The sequence below is a fragment of the Lissotriton vulgaris genome, chromosome 2_1 (genome assembly GCF_964263255.1).
Source record: "Lissotriton vulgaris chromosome 2_1, aLisVul1.2, whole genome shotgun sequence".
Taxonomy (NCBI): Eukaryota; Metazoa; Chordata; class Amphibia; order Caudata; family Salamandridae; genus Lissotriton; species Lissotriton vulgaris.
In genome coordinates, this window is record NC_141687.1 from 1,552,739,200 (window position 1) to 1,552,759,783 (window position 20,584).

Genomic DNA, 20,584 nt, shown 5'->3' on the forward strand with positions numbered 1-20,584 from the left:
CCTGCTTAGGGTTCCTATTTATGAATGAAGGGTGAATATTCCTCCTTTGTCTGCACCACTACTATATATATTTCGTATTTGGTATAATGTGTTAATCATCAGAGGAGCACTGAGGTAATCCCCGTCTTTTACCCTTCCTTAGTTTTAACTATTTCAGAGGGAGGTAGAAGAGAATATAAGACAGCTTCCCAATGGTAGAGCACCCGGGAGGACATATTCAGCTCTGAGTTTTGTATAACATTTATATCCATTTTAAAGGGCCCCATGACTATCATTTTTAATCATCTGCTCGCTAGTAGTCGGGCACCTAATTCATTTCTGAAAGGGGTTATGGTGAGTTTTTTAAAGCCAGCAATTTAGGTTGAGGATCCAAACTCTTATAGACCCATAACTCTCCTAAACTCGGACTATAAGGTTTACACCAAAGTTTTCGCTAATCGGATCAACAAGTTTGTCCAATTTCCTATAGCGTGGGATCAGAAAGGTTACATCAGTGGCCAAATGTATACTCTAATGCTCATTTTATGTTTGAATTTATAGATGTGGTGATGGCAGATGCCATTCCAGCTGTGGTCATTCTGCTAGATGCCGAGAAGTCTTTAGATCTCATAAACTGGAGGTGTTTATTTTGAATTTCGGGCCATTTTCAATTCCCATCCCAGTTTACAGTTATTATTCATTTACTATATCAAGGTTCAGTTGTTATATCAAGGGGCAACAGTACAGTTAATAATTAGTAATTCTCCGGCAGGCTAAACTATTTTGAATTGTGGCCCCAGTGAAGGCTGCTCTCCTTATTATTTCCCTTACTATTCAGCCTCCGTCACAGTTTTCCCCAGTATATAAATATCACCTCCCCTGCCAACGCACTAAAATTAAGTTGTATGCAGTCGCCATGGTCCTATTTCTAGCCACTCTTAATATGAATAAGTAGGGCTTTTCAGTTGATCAAGACCTTTACAAATATATGAGCTATAAAATTAATGAGGCAAACACGTAATGTCTGCTGTTTAACACCTACCCGGATGTCCTTCCATTAGTTTTAAAGGAAAATTATAGAGAAGGTCCAAAAGGGTACTTGGGATTTTGTTTTTTTTACTCAGAGGAGCCAGAGGAAAATGTTAACAATTTTAAACCTTTGAAGAGAATGATTGTTTTATTTATCAGAAATAAGAAGACTGTCCGTACTAATTATTGTGCGAGCTGCTCTGATTAAAATGTCAATTCTACACCTGTTACTCTTCCTAGTGTCATCCATTCCTTGCAAGTTTAGAGGTTTCCTTATTTTAAAAATTGGAACCAGCCACTTCATCTTTCGTGTGGATGCAGAAACGCCCATGAGTGAAGCTGAAAGTGATACAGCTGCCCACGAGGGGAGGAAGTTTGGGACTGCCCGATTTCCAGAAATACTACATGGCATAATTCATCTTACAATTGCGGCGTTTCCCAATGTGCACCTCCAGTTTTGATAACTCTATTTTTCTACTGATCGTGAAGAATTTTTGAGGGTGGTCAATATTAGAAAGTGTGTCTTAATCCCTAAATCATCAAAACAAAAGTCAGGTATAAGTTATTATTACATTGTTTCTGGCTGTTCAAAAAGAAAGTGTTTATTTAAAACCGAATCCCCCAGGTTAATGCAGACTCCATTGTGCTATTGTGACTCTCCCTCTTGTGCTCGAACTGAAGAAACAATAGGAAAATGGGTGGATTTATCTAACACAAAGGAAGGGGATTTTTTTTTAAGGGGCGAGGCTGAAATCCTCCCCAGGCCTTTTATTTGGGAAAGACAGCTCATGTGCATTCTCATGTTTTTATGTACACCCAAATAAGGGCTATTTGTAGCAATTTATCAGCGGAGGATGTTGATTCTTTAAAATATAGGACTAGTCCGCTGTTGCGGATGAAAAGTCAATACTACTTTGGGTTATTTGTACAGAGAACTGTCTCTTGGAGCAGATGACATGCTTCTGAAGATAAGATCAAAATGGAAAACCATATGGGGATAAAATTTAAAGAAATATATTGGGTAAGGCATTTTGATCTTATTTACTCGACCCTTAGGGGGGCCATTTTACATCGATTGGCTTTCTTCAGTGGAATGATGCTCCGCAATTTGTGAAGAGGGTGTTTCGGTCTCCTCTAGAAACTGCAAGAAGAGTGCTCAAGTAAGGGATTAGCTGCATACGTCTGGACCTGTGGTCATTTACAGATTTTTGGAGTGGTATGTTCCAGGTAGTAGGCAGAACAATTGAATGGGACGTTCATCCTACCTCGGAAATGGCTCTTCTTGGTGTTTGGGACGGTGAGATGACCGGGCAAAATGATGCAGACCACTTTACATTCATTGCAATGCTGATGGCCCACTCGCTGATTAGCACTTATTGGACCCCCCCACTCTCGGCTGGCAAAATGGGAGGACAAAAGTGGAATCTCAGCAAGTGGAAAGCCTGGTTTCACTCTAGAGTTATTCGCTCCTTACAATAGCCCTAGAAATGGAGAAAATGGGCCTTGATGGAATAGCGTCATGGTCTCTAATACAGTTTTCAGTGATATTCATAGAGGCCAAGGCACTTTGGAGATGGTTGTGCACTGTCATATTTAGGGTTTAATCATGTATTAGAATGTGTATTGTAATTAGTAATGAGATTGGCTTGCAGCATTGGCACTTTAATGAAGCACCAGCACTTTTTGACCTATATCACTTTATCATGTACAATGATTGGGGATTGAATTAAATCACTGTCACTGCAAGCGCCTGGAGGAGGAGAGGAAGGATTTTGATTCGGATGGGGAAAAAAAGTTTTAATATGACTCCCTTGATCACAGAAGGATGTATTAGGTTATGTGCGACTATTCAGGGAGGAAGAATGTTTCATTATAAGCCGTATAAATTTGGGATGATATATTTTGTGATTAGTTTACTTTCCCTGGAATAGTTCCACTTTAAGGGAGCACGGGCACTCTTTTGTTTCAACACATTTTTATTAGCATTTATAAGAAACCATAGCTCATTAATCAGTGCTACAATTGGCGAGCGCCACATAATGATGCCGCTCGTAGTCGCGGTTGGGGAGGCAAGAAGTGTTTGGTTGTTTCTGTGCTCGCCGGGAGATTTGGAAGCTACTCCCTGCTCACCCGGACATTGGACCTGGACATTGAGGGTGACTGCCTGAGGAAATCGGACAGAGCGGGACTGCGAGTCCCAGCAGTGACTGCGGTACTCCACCGGCCGCACCTGGTGACTCTTCCCGCCCCGCCTCCTCCTACTTAATCACGCTCAAACCCGCGATACGCGAAACGTGCGCGGTACCTAGCTCGGGGCTAAGCCCGGGCAAAGGACGGGCCGTCTGAGGACGGCAGAGGCCGGGCCGGACCCCGTCCCTTTCAAATTTTGTGCCTAGCTTGTGGTGTTTAGTTGATAGGATATTGTTATATTGTTTTTACTTGTCACCATGGTCCTTCGTTCAGGGAAGGGGAGGAATGTGACAGCCACAACTTCAGGCGGGATTGTTACCGGAACAATTGACCAATTTTTAACCTGTGCTACAGCCATATTAGATAAAGAAATTGCCTTGACTGAAAAACGTTTTTCCCTAGACTTAGTCACAGGAAAGCGCTCGTCATTGCACGCTATAGGGGCTGTTGTTTCTCCTAACCCAACTTTCTCTGACCTAACGTCTGCCCAGCGCCCCGAAACAGGTTCCATATCGGCAGTGCCGGGCTCAGTAGATCTAGTAGAGGATACCCTAAATTCCACTATAATTAGTGGACTTTCTGGGTCGCCTTCTTTACTTAATACTTTCCCTCCTAACCCTATTATATTAAGTCCCCTTGCAAATAACCCTAACCCGATGCTAAAAGAAAATGGTAACCCTGGGTCAAAAACAACCAATAATAATGGTAAAAGGAAAAGAAAGGGTGACTCCCAAAGGGGGAATGTGTCTAAAATTTCTAAAACTATCTATAAAATTGACCCCCCCCCCCGCCCCCCCCCCCCCCCCCCAGCGTTGGCTCCTAATCCCCTATTTACTAGTTTACCTATGGGGTACACTTCAAACATTAACCCCAGTACGGACTTTAGTACAAATGATGTATTCCTGGGAAAAATTGAATTTTTATTGAAATCCTTAATGCTTCCTTTACTAGAACGAACCAGGATGATTAACAATAAACTAGATCAACTGGAAGTTCTGGTGAAAGCCAACTCCACTTCATTGGACAGGTTGGTGACTAACACAAAGCCTACCGAGGTATCAACGACCATTGGCCAGCCCAGAACACCCACAATGAAGTACTTGTAACTATACCTGCCACACGCAACCAATCTGCAAAAGAAACCCTAGTTGCGCAGTACCCCAGCCTTGTGGGGATACAGTCGCTGGGCCCCTATTGGCAGCTAAGGCTAATCCCACAAACACAGGTGCCCAATACGAGGGACAGGCGCAAGTAGATAACAATTTGAAGGGTAGGCTACTAACTCCGGACTTTCCCCCAGAAGCTAACCCCCTAGTGGTTATATTAGCGGGAGTCCCCGTCTTGAGCGAACATGCAAAGGAGCCCTTTGCTGCTCTGAAAAACAAGGTAACCAGTTGGCTTAACCTAAATAGACCCCTGTCCCCCCAAAGTTCGAGCGAGATTGTAATGGTGAGGAGAACTCCGTCGATAGGCAGAACGACAAAAAATATTGATGGGGATTGCATAGTGGTTACATTCAGAGACCCCAGTACCGTTTCTTATATTTGTGCTTGGCCTAACCAGGAACTGGATACCACTATCCAGTCTTTACCACTAGCCTATTTTTATCCACCACCTAAAGCAGCGGTAGCTAAGAGGAGGCCGAATGAATGGACGAGAGTGGAAAGGCGAGGTGGATATAGGGGGAAATGGAGTAGACCGTTCCCTATGCATACCCCGAATCACCTTCTTAACTTTAATCGTTTTAGCTGTCTTGAAGCTGTGGACTGACTGCATCCCTCCACTAATGAACCAGGATCCCCCAAGGAGAAGGAGGGCACTAAAGAAGTATTTGTTGCTTCTCCGAAGCTGTTAGATTATGTATTACCTAATAACATTGAGGACTGTGGCCCTGCCGGAGATAAAGACCGAGACTTGCACAAGCATTTTGTCCAGGGTACCACTGATAGTATAGGCCTACCCTATATGCAAGGATGTAGTAGTAACTTAGCAAATACAGAGGCTAGAGATATTATATACCGGGATAGAGGTGGTATCCCTGAGGTAGGGATTGAAAAAGTCAATGAAAAAGTAAAAGAAAAAGAAAGCCAAGGGTACAATTTAGCAAGTTGGAATATTGAGGGATGGAATAGCAAACTGGAAGCCCTTGGGTGGAGAGATACAGTGGAATCATATGATATCCTGTGTCTACAAGAGACTTGTAGCGTAGATGATATTCGCTATGATGGTTATGTTGCCTATAATCTCCCAGCACAGGGATCGAATATGGGCAGAGCTAAAGGGGGTTTACTTATTTTGCTTTCTGTTAAATTTCCTGTGCAGGTCATAAGATATGTGATCGGAAGTCACTCCCAACTGCTGTGGCTTGGACATAGGAATGGTCGTAATGTTTTATTGATAAATTTTTATAATAACTTGCCCGACCCTGCGCGATCGACCGTGGTTAGTAAGGTCGACAAGGCCCTGGATGGGATTGTTCGGGCTGATCATGTTAACTTTGAACTCATCTGGGGTGGGGATTTTAATATTCCGTTGTGTCCCTTTTCCTCAACAAAAGTATGCAGGATATATGATGATAGAGGAGAAGGGTACACCCATTTTAAGCATAGCACTTATGGTGAATCGCTGAACTCCGCCCTTGCTAAATTTGATCTGGTCGTGTTACAACCCATAGGAGACGGTGATGGAAACCCTGTCCCTACCTTTACAGGGAGGAATTCGGCCTCAGTCATTGATCATTTACTGGTCTCAGCTGATATTAGTACATACTGTGACTCTCCGGTTATACTGGATCTTGCTATCAGTGACCATAAGTTATGTTATGTTATGTTATGTTATGTTATGTTATGTTATGTTATGTTATGTTATCCTGATTTATTGAGCGCACAGCTGCCCCAGCAAAGGGGCGTCCTGGCGCTAGAGCAGAACAAAAAACCGGACAGGAGGTGGGAAACACAACACAACGGCAACAGAACTAAGGGGCGATGGGGAAAAGAAAAGTTTTAACCGCCTTCCTAAAAGTAAGGAGCTCATCGATGGCACGGTTACAGTGATGTTGCTAGTTTGGGGTAATAAAGTAGCATCAGCTAAAACTGTTGTTATCAATATCGTCCCATTTAGACCTAACTGTCACAGGATAAAATGGAAGGGTGATAACTCTGATTAAGTTGTTGGTTAATATTGTAGCGGCCTGTCTGCCCGATCTGTGCTCTTGCTTGGACGAAAGCACAGATTCATGTGACATATTAACTAGTTTCAACAGGATTAACAATATAGTTGATAATATCCTGACTTCTACTGAGCGTACTAATGGCAAACTAAGGATAGGTTGGTTTGATTCTTTGTGCACTGAATATTTGCAGAAGCTTAAGAAGGCTCTATCTAGAAGGCCCAGAGATAGGTCGAGTATCATAACCCTCAGGGCCGTTTATAAGGGGCATTTAAAACGTCGGAAGTTGGAATTGCAGGAGGAAGCATGGGCTAATTTGTCTCAGGCCGTCGAATTATCGGACAGCAAACTATTCTGGGATACGGTTAATTGCCCTTTTCTTAAGAGTGATGAAACCCCTATCCTCACTGCTCTCGTCAGCGAGGACAGTTGGGTCGCTCACTTTGCCAGCATTTTTGACTCACATAGGGTGGTGTATTTATCCCGGGTAGAGGCGGATCCATGGCCAATTCTTCCCCTAAGCATTACAGTTTCGGAGGTGGAACTTGCCATTAGGACTAGCAAGGTAGCGAAGGCTCCCGACCCTGACGGGGTGCTCATAGACCTATATAAGGCAGATTCATCATTTTGGGGCCCAGTCCTGACTAGGGTCTTTAATGCAGCAGTCCTGGAGAGCACACCGCCCACTTGGGGTGAATCTGTAATTATTCCGATATACAAAAAGGGGGGATAGGTCGGATGCTAAAAATTACCGCCCTATCTCCCTTTTAGATTCATCACTTAAAACTATGACCCGGGTACTGTTGGCCAGATTAGAAGAGTGGGCCGAGGGTAGTGGTATTCTTGCACGGTGCCAATTCGGATTCCGTAAGGGTCTGGGTACCGTGGAACAATGCATTAATTTAGACCTCCTAATTGGGAAGTATACCCGTGCTAAGAAGGGCTCGCTTTTTCTCTGCTTCACTGACCTAAGCAGCGCGTTTGACCTCGTTGATCACACGCTGCTATGGTCAACCTTATTAGATCAAGGTGCCCCAGCAGATATTATTTACTTTCTGGCTAGATTGTACTCTAAACTCTCTGCCCGTATTAGATATGGTCAAGGGGGGGAATGTACTGATTGTATCAGTGTTAAGTTAGGTCTAAGACACGGTTGTGTCCTTGCGCCCCTCCTTTTCTCCCTTTTTATGAACTCAATAGACTCTGAGCTCAAGCAAGTCAACTCTGATGCCCCGTTAGTCGATGGTCATGCTGTTCCCATCTTACTTTATGCTGATGACTCAGTGCTCCTATCCAGAGCCCCTAGAGGCTTACAGAAACTGATGGATAAAATCAATAATACTAAAACATTCATTATGCCATGTGGAAAGAAAATGAGGAAGCTGAAATCTTTCCCTATAGAGGGACAAAAAATAGAAGTTGTAAATAAATTCTGTTATTTGGGCATAACTTTTAGTAGCAACGGTCTGTGGTCAGAGGAGATATCTAATGTAAAGGCCAAGATGTCCAAAAGGGCTCATGGAGTCTTTAAATTTGCAAATAAACTTGGCGACCGGCGCATATATGACATGCTACACATTTATCGTTGCAGATGTGTTGCTGTTGCGCTATACGGATCTGGTGTTTGGGGGCATTGTCGCCACGAAGATTTGCAAATAGAAGAAAATAGTTTTCTAAAAAGATTGTTATGCCTGCCTAAGTCTGCTTCCACAGTAATAATTCACCAGGAAATGGGCCTAGAGTTTTTATCAGATTTAATCTGTTTAAGACCGTTGATGGTATGGAGAGCAATATGGCATAAAAAGGAAACTAGCTTTACGAGGAGTATCATCACTGATTGTCTCGCCTAGATAAAAGCACATCGATTCCTTGGATTGATTATGTTGTGACAACTGCCAGGGATTTATTCAATCTCAATCTCCTGGATGATCAAGAGAGCTTCTCCGATATTTCTAAGAAAGGACTCGAGTGCTCCTATCTGTATAAGAATAGCTCAAGTGCGTAGAGACACTACAATGTTGTTATCTATCCCTCAGTATTATTACTCCAATCGGGATTCATCTGGCTTTTCAAAATACCTAAAGGTTGTCACCAGACCATCCCATCGTTTTGTCCTTACCAGATTAAGACTTGGAATTGTCCACCATTTGGTGGCATTCCCAGATATGAAAAATTATCCCTCTATACCATATCCTTGTGATGGGGTCACCAGAGTACTGTGCATTTTTTATTCTTGTGTGACCTTTATAAACATCTTCGTGTTGTTTATTTAAAACCCCTATTTTTATAACAGACAGTTACTACGATTAACTCGGCAATGAGATTATTATTCTCCTTAGATGACCCTGACATTTGTTTTTATACAGCCATGTTCATCTTGAAATCTGTGGCAGCAAGGAAAAGCATGATATTTTAATAACTCTGTTTTATTGTATTTTCGAGCTGCACCAAATCTGTAAAATGTTTAGCTTTTAATGATCTATTCTGAATATGTATAAGTATATGCTTTTATGATTGTTTTTTTTAATAATCGAATAAAGCTCTTTGAAATTGAAATTGATACAAAAGAGGCCAAATCTGAACACTGTGGCCCATACATTAGATCAAGCATTGCTGGTTCTTCATAGCTAGTTAGTTAGATTCAAGGATATTGCGCATTACAGTAAATTACAGTGCTAACAAAAAACAACGTCGGATAAACATATCTCTGGCGCAGGCATCGTTGAGCTATGATTATCCTGTGACGATATCTAAGTCGCCAGGAGGCGGAGCTGTGTGCCACGGGCACTCTTTAATGACGTTTTGCACTTTAGAATGTAAAACGACTAGGGACTGAATTGAAGTACAGCCATTATAAGTTCTGGGAGCAGGAGAGAAATAATTTAGAGCTTACTGGGCTTGTATTTACGATTGTTCGGGAGGGCAATCGTGTTATATTATGAACCATATGAGTATGGGACGATGCAATGTATTTATTTCTGTTTGGGGTGGAAACATGTTGTATTAGCAGGCATATGCGTTCGGATTGATGTATTGTCATGAATTCTCCTGAAATAATTGCATTAAAATTAATAAAAAAGTCTACAATAAAAAAAGATCGTATCGCGCTGCTGCGTAGGGGAAGAGGTGGCGGTATTAAATCCCAAGTACCCCCAGTGAATCGAAGGGCATTTTGCTGCTTTGGATCTTGTAAGTAGATGGCACTAAAGACACCGGATGTGAGGGGCCATTTAATGAGGGCCTATTTAGGAGACTTTAGACCTGGCCACATTCTGGGTGGTTGCCTCAGTTGGAAGCAGACGTAGAGGTTTTGACTTTGTTGAATGTCGAAGAGCAGCGATCGAAGATTGAGCTGTGTTTAAGGAAATATCAGTTGTGAATGGTGTCCGTGTACAGATGTGTCTCTGCAGACCAGTTGTTTTGGCATGAATAGCAAAAGCTATCACTAATAATGAGTCAAGGGATGAGGGGTGGGGACAATAGAGAACAGCTTGCAATGTTTTCCTAGTTTAAAAGAGTTCACAGAAATGCTTTCAATTAACAAGCCACGCATCTTAATTCATTTTATCCCAAAAAAAGAATATAAAATCAAATATTTCTTTAGTATTTGAAATTAACTTGCTCTTGTTTGCTTTCCAGGCAGATTCGAGATTAAAAGCCATCAATGCAACGTTTAGAGTGAAGAACCCTGACAAGTAAGCCATAGTTTTAGTCCGATAAAATATCGTGCAAGGACGATGCTTTCTTTTGCAACTTTAAGGTACCTCTTTTTTTCAACAAAATAACCTATGATGGCAAATAAAGCATTGCCATATTACTTTATGCAGTAGTCTCATCTTGAAAAAAGAAAATATCGATAACACTGTGCACTCCGTTGCATGGCCTCCATACTAAGCGGACAAGGGAAAACAAACAATTTGCATCTGTTCTTTCTTTCCTGTGATACATGCTACCATGTACAATTTTACTGAAGAAAGCGATTGAATTATAGTGATTCCCCTAGTGATGATAAATGTGAGAAGGGGCTGAGTGATGCTGTGGCTGCGTTGAGAAAGTGAATGCTAGTGGTTTTATATGAGCAGAGGCTAAATTAGTGAGGATGAATAAGTGGTGCCACTGAATCACTCATGTCTGCATTGATGTCACTGCATGAAACATGGACATTGTCATGTGGACATCGTCATGCCATTTAATCTACATGAAATACTTAATAATGTTTGTGTTCGCCATTTTGGGCATTTTCTTTATGAAAAGTGCAATGAGAAATGTAAAGCTGTGGCATTTGAGATGAAGGGCTTTGTTTTCCAACTTTTTTTGTAAAAATAGTGATTAAAATGGAAATAGAAATCTTAACGAAATGAATCTCTCTTGTACAGGGAAACCTTCTTACTCAAACTGTTAAAAGTTGTGCAATCAACAGTAAAGTCTGTAGGATTCAAATTGAGAATAGTCTTTGTATATTCGTCGGAAAAATTCCAAGGCAATGTAGTTTCTTTTTTTCAAATAAGTTCTTTATTGGTTTTTCTTTCACGTAAAGACAAGTCCGGCAGATAAAATCCAATAGCCGACCCGTTTCGTCCCAAAGGGACTACTTCAGGGAGTTCACGTGGCTTGATAACCTAAGTTCCGTCCATGCGTCTGCTTCAAAGAGTTGAAAAGACTTTTGAACTCTTTGAAAACTAGGTGATAATTTTAGAATACTTATGAAGTGAGAATTGTTGCATGCATGAAGGGAGGAAGAGTGATGGAGTGCTAGTTGGAGATAATTTTTCAATTTAAAAACATGTGTTGGCAAAGTCAATGGGTCTCACCTTTGAAACCTTTTGGCTTGCAGCATCGTCAAAATAACAAAGTGCAATGGTGGTTCTGCCATTCCACTTAAGCGCACATGCATCAGAATCCTGGTGTTGATGGAGCTGTGGGCTAACGGAGCTGCGGGTGGGGAGCAAAAAGGGGAAAGCAGCACATTGAGGGTGGGGGAGGAGGAGAAGGAAGCACAAGATGGAGAGAACACCACATGAGCACATGGGTGAGGGAAAAATCCTGAAATCATGTTGCCCTTTCCTCGAATGTTTGAGTCTATCTCCCCTTATCCATGTTAAATGTGGACTATAAGACTATAAGATCCTTAGTCACATACTAGCAACTCGTCTCCTTCAACACATACCACCATGATCCACACCAATGAAATGGGTTTTATCCTAGGGCCATGATCACTATTCGTAGGATCCTCTTGATTACGAATGATGACTCTGTGGACAAGAGAACAGCAGCAGTTATGACAGTAGACATAGAAAAGACCTTTGACAACCTGATTTGAGATTTCTTGTATTGGTTCAAGGCACAGATGGGTCTGGGCTATGGGTTTATCCAGTGGACCAAACTCCTTTACTCCGGTCCTACAGCGCGAGTCTGCACCAGTAGAACCATATGTGTCTTTTATCCGGTAGGTCAGGGTTCCAGACAGGGGTGCCCCCTTCTCCACTACTGCTTGCCATAGCGGTGGAACCACTGGCATGCTGCACAGTAAATTTTATTGTGGATTAGAAATTAAATGACACTAGCACTATGCAGCATTGTATGCCAATGACATGTTGATGTTCCTCTGAGATGTAGAACTAAACTCCTCTGGGGCAATAGATCTTTTGGGGATTTTTGTACAGTGTCGAGTTTGCACATTAATTGGTCAAAGCCCCACGCAGTGCATGCCCACTGCCTCAAAGGAACTCTTGTTAGTATATCAATGCTGGTGAGGCTGCTTACAGCAAACCCGTACAGGGACTAATAGCCCGTGAGGGAGCATTTAAAGGAATAGCAGGGTGGACCACCTATGGGATAGCCCGCGTAGGAGACCTTTACAGAGATGGAACATTGCTCCCCTTTATGTTTTTATCAATGACATTTGGCATTCCTGATGGTCAATTCTACTACAGTGGGCAATAGTGGCAACAGTACGAAACCACTGAGTAAATGGAGAGTTGGAACCTGCAGTTCACTAATCTGTCAACAGCTCTATACTGCAATGGGTCGCTTCAAAGCGGTTGCATTCTTATATCGAGCTATACACACCAATGTTCCTAAGAGATACAAAGAACACAGCAGCAGACCAAGGTCAAGCACTAGAATTCCGTCAGTTTCAATATTTAAGATGTTGCTACTTCTCTCGACATCCGCTGCCACAGGGTGTATAAGAAAACCGAAATGTTCATAGGAAGAAGGAGGTGCACTCCAATAAAGTCAGTTGCGCAAATAATTTGTGTGAAAGTTCTTTTCTTTATGTATTCTTTTCGTGAAAAAAAATGGCACAGCCAACGCGTTTCGTTCCCCCAGTGCCACGGGAACTTCGTCAGGGCTTATGTAAAGAGCAATTAAGAGGTAAACTTGTTCTAGAAGAGTAGTAATCTTCACTAAGTTTAATCACCCTGGTAGATCATTCCCACCTGTCCACTTCCAGTTCTCGCAGCTAGTCACAATGATCAGAGTGCCCAGGGCTCCAGAGGAACGTAGTGATTCCACCCCACTACAGGTGCCGCGTACTTTCCTCATCCTTATCACGGATGACATACCTGGTGGATTACAGGTGCCGTGTACTTTCCTCATCCTTAGCACAGATGACCTACCTGGTGGACCTTGGGTCTCTATAAAGACGAGGTACACTTACTTCCCACCTCCCGTTTCTAACAATTGGAACTGCGTTTTACGATAGACAACGGTGTTGTGGTAGATACTGATTGGACGTCTGAAACTGGCAGTGAATCCTGATGACTACTGAATATATTGGCTAATTATTTTGGAGATACAATCCGTCTATATTGAGACAACATCTTACGATTCCGGGTTTTTTGCACTGACTACGGTACTTAACTATAGTTGTATTTCGGAATTGGACTTTTTCGGCCATTTTGAAAAATAACGACATTGCTGTTCTATACTCTTTCAGCGAGCCTGGTTGTTTGACTTAAATTAAGAATTAGGTATTGACCTTTTGGTCAAATTCGATCGTACGAGGATACCCGTGCATGGATTGATAATAGATATTGGACTCCAAATGAAGTTACTCTTTTAAAAAATACCGTCACTCTGATCATTGTGACTAGCTGCGAGAACTGGAAGTGGACAGCTAGGAACGATCTACCAGGGTGACTAACCTTAGTGAAGATTACTTCTCTTCTAGTACAAGTTTACCTTTTAATTGCTCTTTATATAAGCCCTGACGAAGTTCCCGTGGTACTGGGGGAACGAAACGCGTTGGCTGTGCCGTTTTTTCACGAAAAGAATACATACAGAAAAGAACTTTAACACAAATTATTTGCGCAAGTGACTTTATTGGAGTGCACCTCCCTCTTCCTATGAACACACCAATGTTCTTACATGAGAATGAGCATTGTTTCAGCGCATAGTTACCAGTTACATAGTTACAAATTACACAGTTTCAGAGCATAGTTACAAGTTGCTGGAGTGTAGTTACATGCTTTAAAAACAAATATGTAAGGGAAAAAGCAGGCAAGGAGAGAGATTCAGGAGAGAGCGGATAGGAGCAGGGGAGGTAGGGAAAGCTTGAAAGAGGTGGGGGAGGGTGAAGGAAACACAATCTGGAGACGAGGAAAAACAGTGTCCAACGTACAGTGTCTTGTGATCCCAGTGAAATGGTGTCATTCCCACACCTCCGCTGTGAGTGGCTCCCTTTATGCTGTGGACTCTCTCAGAGGGGTCTCTGAGACTCCAGGGCATAAATTCTGAATCCCTCCTTAACAAGAGGAGAGGGAGTGCTTTGGCAAGGGGCGCCAATCCCCACACCCCCGATGTGTGTGGCTCCCTAGACGATGTGGACTCTCTTAGGGGGTTCTCTGAGACTCTAGGGTATAAATGCTGGATTCCCTCCCCAACAAGGGGAGAAGGAGTGCTTTGGTAAAGGGCACACACCATGGTGGTAACTTAAGGGATAATGGTGTATTTCGTGGTAAAACAGTTTTAGAATCCGTCCATGGGGCATAGTCCGAGATCAATCAGAAGATTCCATCTTCATTGTGAAAGGTTATTTGATTGTGTGCTCTAAGTTGTTTCCGCCTTCAACATTAGATCACATAGAGTACTTAGTGTCAAGGTTAAAACACAAGAGTAGAGGCCATCTTGAGGACAGTTATGATGGGTATACTAACCCATCTAATCACGCACTGTTCACTCGGTGCTCCGCACCTTAGGTTTGTTCATTCACTTATTCACTCTAAATCTTGTTTTACTGTTATTTCTGTTTATTTTAATTACACATTCAATGTTAACCTTTTTTGTTAACCTTATTTTTCTTTCTCAATATATACAAAATTCAAACAATTATCATTATCAACAATTACATTTGAAAAGAAAACATTATTTTCATTGATATCTCAATTCAGCATTTTACATTATTACATGATCACAAAGTTTATGTTGAGCCCAATGCATTTCGGCACCTGATTAGTGCCTTCATCAGGGGAGAATCTGAAAAAAATAAAATTTCAAAAATGTAAATGTTGGTGTCTTTATTGTCCATGGGAGCTTGTGTGTTTGTGTTTTGTAATTGTTCCATACCTGATTGAAATGATCTTTGTGAAATAGTTTGACCTCATAAATACCACAATGACCGCTATTTATCTGTTGACAAAAAAAGGAACACTTTTGTAACTGTCACTTATCATAACGAGTAATAACCGAACGTTATAACTACTCTCTGGAAAGAAAACACTTTATCAAAGCCTACCTTTCTCCAATTTCAAAGTTAGACCACTGTAAAAACAAAATAAACGGTCTTAGAGAACAATACTGCGTTAATATGTTGTCATTTGCATACCTTATTTTCTTGTCTTCTCTCTAATCTGAAACGAGACAGAGAAAAGTCGTGTCATTATATTAGACACCCGATATGGGAAATCATCTCCAAATTACCGCCCGCTGCATATGGTACCTCTTATTTACGTCCGTTCCTCGTTGAAAGAAAACCGCCGTCCCGAGTCAAACGCTACCGGTCACTACCATAGGCCGCCATCCGTTCGTGTGTTTTAACACCCGTCATGGTGTTTTCAAAATAAACAAAGGACTAAAAACAAAGAGACTACTGCCGTCGATCTCCCTTATTATGGACGCCATCTTAGCATGGTGAAACTTGTACACAATACCGTATCTCTACTTTGTTCACTTACTGTAATGACTCAAAGTTATATATAGTAAATTCATGCTTTCCTTTATTAAACTTATGGAAATATTAAACTGCCTCACTTCGCCGGTTTCCTACATGGTTGATCCTCATAATCTTATGCTGCCAGTCACACCTTACTTGAAACAACTGTATCTCGTATTTACTAACTATTCTAATCAATCCACATAGAATGGGTTCGTGACATGCTGACTATACTGTATTGTTTGTGCTGTATGTGAAGTATTGTGCTATGATGAAGTGTTGTAAACCCCTACTCATTTATAAATTGCTTGTTTGGGAAGCACCCGATCACAACCTACTATATATACAATTATTGATACAATCATTGTTTTCATTATTTATGGGGGTATGACATAAATATTACTCTTGTTTATTGCGTCTGTTAATGTACTATCCTTATGTTTAGTTTTGGATGGTCCCTGTACATAACCATGTAGTTAATTTAATTTGCTGTTACTCTAATCTCTCATGATTCCTCTTGATCTTCTACAAAAAACATGATAAATCAGATTTATCATTAAGCCCGATGGGGGACATCGTGGTAAGGTACTTGATCCAATATATTTCTCGTTGCAGCAGTTTCTGGTGATTGTCAATGCCTTAATCACAAGCACCAGTTGATTAATAACACTATTTGAGTACAACGGAGTCCTCCTCACAAACCCAATAACTCTAACCATCTTGAGGACAGGCAGGGAGTTTGAAGAAAAATCGGAACATAGGAACAACAAGAAATTACAGATTGCTCCACTGAAGGACTAGCCTCAACATTAACTTCAAGATTCTGAGAGGCAAGGGGATCTGTTACCTCTGCATGTGACCAGGGAGATCACAAGTGACATAAACCTCTTGGTGGCAACCATTGATAGATCCGGTTAACACTGTGATCTAGCTTGGAGCTCCCACAAATTATCCCAAACTTGGTGTCTGCGAGCCAAGGCTGTGGGAGTTGCTCCCTCCTAGTGACTGGTTCCTTTATAAAATGTCCCTCTCCATCAGATTGCTCGTTGAGGGTCGTTCGGATTCAGTGTGTGATTTCTTGGAGGTCCCATTGCCAAGTGTGGACCGGAAGCCTCTAATGCGGGGGGGGCTCTTCTGCCTCTCAATTCTCCTTCCAACAGTCAGAGGGGCCTCTACACGCATCTTGTAATGCCAGATTTAAATTGATTAATTTTTATTTCCTTTACAGGGCTTATCTCACACCCAGTAAGATTACACCAAAGTGTTGGCCACCTGTCCTAGATGTGGGGAACCTGGGACGGAAATGTTCCACATAGTATGGGCCTTTGCATCTTTGAAGGATTCTGAGAAGCAGTAATGGACCGTGTAAATGATAATACTCACTGGGCGATTCTTGTGCACCACCACCTTGTATCCTGGCAGGATTCCCACATCTTGCTAAATGCAAAACACTGCCAGATTTGTAGACCTGGCACTCATTTTAGCCAAACTGGAACTAACCTTGCAGTGGAAAGCTACCGGGGGACCGAGACTGAATAAATGGTGGGAGGAACTGATAAAATGGGTGGGTCTAGAACATGCTGTACTACTCTGTGAATTGAAAAGTAGATGGGGAAGCAGTGGATAGACCCTGGGCATGGAAACACCTGGTGCATAGTCTTATGGCTCCGGGCACGTACACAGATACAGACACGGACACGCCTGATAGCTCCCTTCTATCTAAGGAGGGTTCCGGGTGAACCACTGAACATCCTCAATCCAGGGTGTGGTCCCGTAGAGGGAAATCAGAATGCACAAAGAGTGGTTCCGGAAAGTTCTTATCTAATTTGGAATACTACTTCGATCAGTATGACAGGGGCGATGAGGGAGGGAGGAGGCAGAAATAGAGGGCTCTGTTTATTAGTAATGGATATATACTGTGATAAGGTCAATTATGACTTCCCAACTTCATGTGTTGAGGGACACCATCAACCTATCCACTCAGTACCATTGTAGTGCATGAAGCACTGTACTCTCCACATTGGAGTTTCCTTTATTCCACTTAGTTCTGTTAAATGAAACCAATAAAATAATGTTTTAGAAATAAAAACATGGGTGAGAGACCATCATTGGTGGGGAGAGAAGCTCACAGACATGAGAGACAGGTGCCAGGGGTAGAGAAGCACATGCATGAGGGAGCAACAACAAGAAGGAGGGAGCGAGAAGCACACAAGAAAGAAAACAGGAAGCCGCACGCACCTATGGAGTGCTTAAGCAAAGAGAAACAAGACCAGCATGAGGTCAGAGAAAATCAGATGGACGCGAGAGAGCAACACAGAGAGGAGAGAGAAGCACACAAGGGAGGCAGCTGGAAAAAACACATACACTCTCAAGTGCTTAACCAAAAAGATAAAAGTAGTTATCTTAAAGTGAGCTGTGGAAGGTCACAAGTAAAGAAGTTATGTTTCAGGTGAGGGACAAAGACAATATAGGCTAGTCAATCCATTGAGTAAGAAGCAAGCAACTGAGTGACAATAAAGCCAGCCAACCGTCAACAGTTGTACGGGTCCTTAGACCAACTCACCCTAAAAAGTATCATGTACTGTTTTTATTCAAAGGCACATAGGCCAACGAGATATATATATATATATATATATATATATATATATATATATATATATATATATATATATATATATATATATATATATATATATATATATATATATATATATATATATATATACATACATACATACATACATACATACATACATACATATACATACACACACACACCACTGCCGCCGCCTCCTCCTCTTCTTCCTCTTCCTCCTCCTCTATGGAAACTAAAGTTATCTTTGGAAGAGAGAAAAAAAGAGGGCGATAAAGATCTATATTTGCGAGTCTTTCTAGTTGAATGGGGCAAAACGTAAACTCACTTGTGAGTGCAAATATTTTGTTATGCCTTTGGGGATTGGGGGGTGGCCTTGATGAACAAGACTTGGGTATTTGTTTATAGAGCTCAGTCCTTTGAAACAGTGGTGGCCTCAAAGCTACATCCAACAAAGAAGAATTCACAAAGTCACCATTAGTGAGGGTGCTGTTTGATGGCTTGTTAGGTGTGACTTTTTCTTCATGCTCCTGGGTAAAACTTGGTAAATTCAAAGGGGTGTGCTTTAATCCTAGTGATGCATTTACAAGTTAGCAGGCTTCACATTCAAGATGTTAGCTTTTTTTACAGCTGTGAACCAGATGCAGAGAACATTTGGAATGTCCTTTAAATTTTCAGAACTGCATATGCCACAATTGTCCCTGCCTTAACACCTCTAACACTGAGTTAGGAAGAACTTACAACCTTTCCTCTCTGCCATTTGATTGCCACCACCCATGGGCCCACCCAGACACCCTCTCAAAATATGTTCAACCAGGGGTGTTCTTGATCCTAACATCAGTAATTCATAAAGTAAACCGTTCTACAAATTACTTTTTACTATCTCCATGTTTTTTTAAGTAATCTAGCTCCTGTTGCACCTGCCGGAAACCATAGGTATGACACTTGCCGTGTTGGACTCCATAATTGACTATTACAGAAAAATACTCTTCTGCCTTCTTGCCTAGTTTATAGCCAAAGAGAGCACAATAATGCTGACCGGTTTATCCTTGGCATAAAGTACTGAGACCACACCACTCCTGTTTTTTATTTAACTTTGTTTTTATTCTTTTTCAATAAATTTGCAGTTTACTGGGTCTGTTTTTTTGGATCAATAGTGTCAATACTGTTCAGATCATAACTTTACAGAGATAGAACACTCATTATCAGCTGACACTTCAGACTGTTATATCAGTTACAGATTGCTTGTGTCCATTACGGTTCTTTTTATTTTTTATTTTATTTTAATTTATTTTTTAGGTTTTATATAGCGCTAGCTAGACCCGAGGGTATCAGAGCGCTTTACATACATAGGTGCATTACATAGCATGACATAGGGATGTATAAAGATATAAGCTAAACTTTGTAATTGAGCATAAATTGCATAGCAGGACATAAGGGTGCATGAGGATATAAGCATCACATTATAAGTAGGCATACAGGGAAGGATAGGGGGGGAGGTTGAAACAGTTGAAATTCCACTTATCCATGATGGACAAATGAGCAGGGAGCCAACTAGGTTATTGGAGTCTTGATTCGTTGACTTGGACTGTAAGGTATTTCTTGAGGAGAAGGAGTTTCAGGTCCCTTTTGAAGCACACGAAAGAGGGGTTGCATCTGAGGTCAATTGGGAGTGAGTTCCATATCCTGGGTACGTTACCAGAAAAGGATCAGGACTGAGTGGTTGACTTTTTGAATTTCGAATTTCGAAGGGATGAGAAGAAGTGAGTTGGAGCTTCTCAGGGATCTGGATCGTCCAGCTTTGACCAGTTTGCTGTTTAGGTATTTGGGGTTTTGTGTGTGATGCAGGTCAGTTTAGCTGGCGATGTTGAATATTAACTCTGTGCTCTAGGGACTAGAGAATATAAATTTGCCTTAAGGATACTTATATTTGATCTCAGTAAGCCATTAATTTTTGCATTAACACATTATTGGATATGTGGAAAGTTAGGGCAAAATACAGCGTACCACCTGGGAACCTACCCATGGTAGCTGTAGTGATGTGATACGCTGTATTTCATACACCCAGAACTGGATCTTAACAGTTGATTTTCCTGCTATCTTTCTTCATCCTCTGCTGTATTATGCCTATTAACTAAGTTATTTAACATCTGCTGTATTTAGAGCTTTTATGACCATTCTCATAATGTAATCTGGTTTTAATCATATTTATGCTTTTAACTATTTATGTTTTATATTGAACAATGTGGTTTATGTGCTTTTAGGACCATTGAAATTAATTGAATTGGTACTGAATTATAGATATAAACCCTCAAATCAAGAGTCTGCCTCAGGTATGCAAAAAAGCTGATAGTGCCTTGTACCATGGATAAAGTCGCATACAACAAGGATCAGAGTGAAAATCTCAGGAGAGATTAGTTCTGACTCTGATGTGGGTAGTAACATGGTGAGGGCTTTCTTTAAGTAATGG

The 20,584-nt window shown here is 41.5% G+C and overlaps 1 protein-coding gene across 3 annotated transcripts in view; it reads left to right on the forward strand.

Annotated features, from left to right (window-relative positions):
• Positions 1-20,584, forward strand: part of SNX4 (sorting nexin 4) — a 499,472-nt gene that overhangs the window by 252,258 nt on the left and 226,630 nt on the right. For all 3 annotated transcript variants that reach the window (XR_015308499.1, XM_086957435.1, XM_086957434.1), the window contains one exon: positions 10,007-10,062. Coding sequence is in view for 2 of the 3 variants with exons in the window: in XM_086957435.1 (XP_086813561.1) it covers positions 10,007-10,062 (56 nt within the window). In the remaining variant the exon portion in view is untranslated. The remainder of the gene's footprint in view (positions 1-10,006; positions 10,063-20,584) is intronic.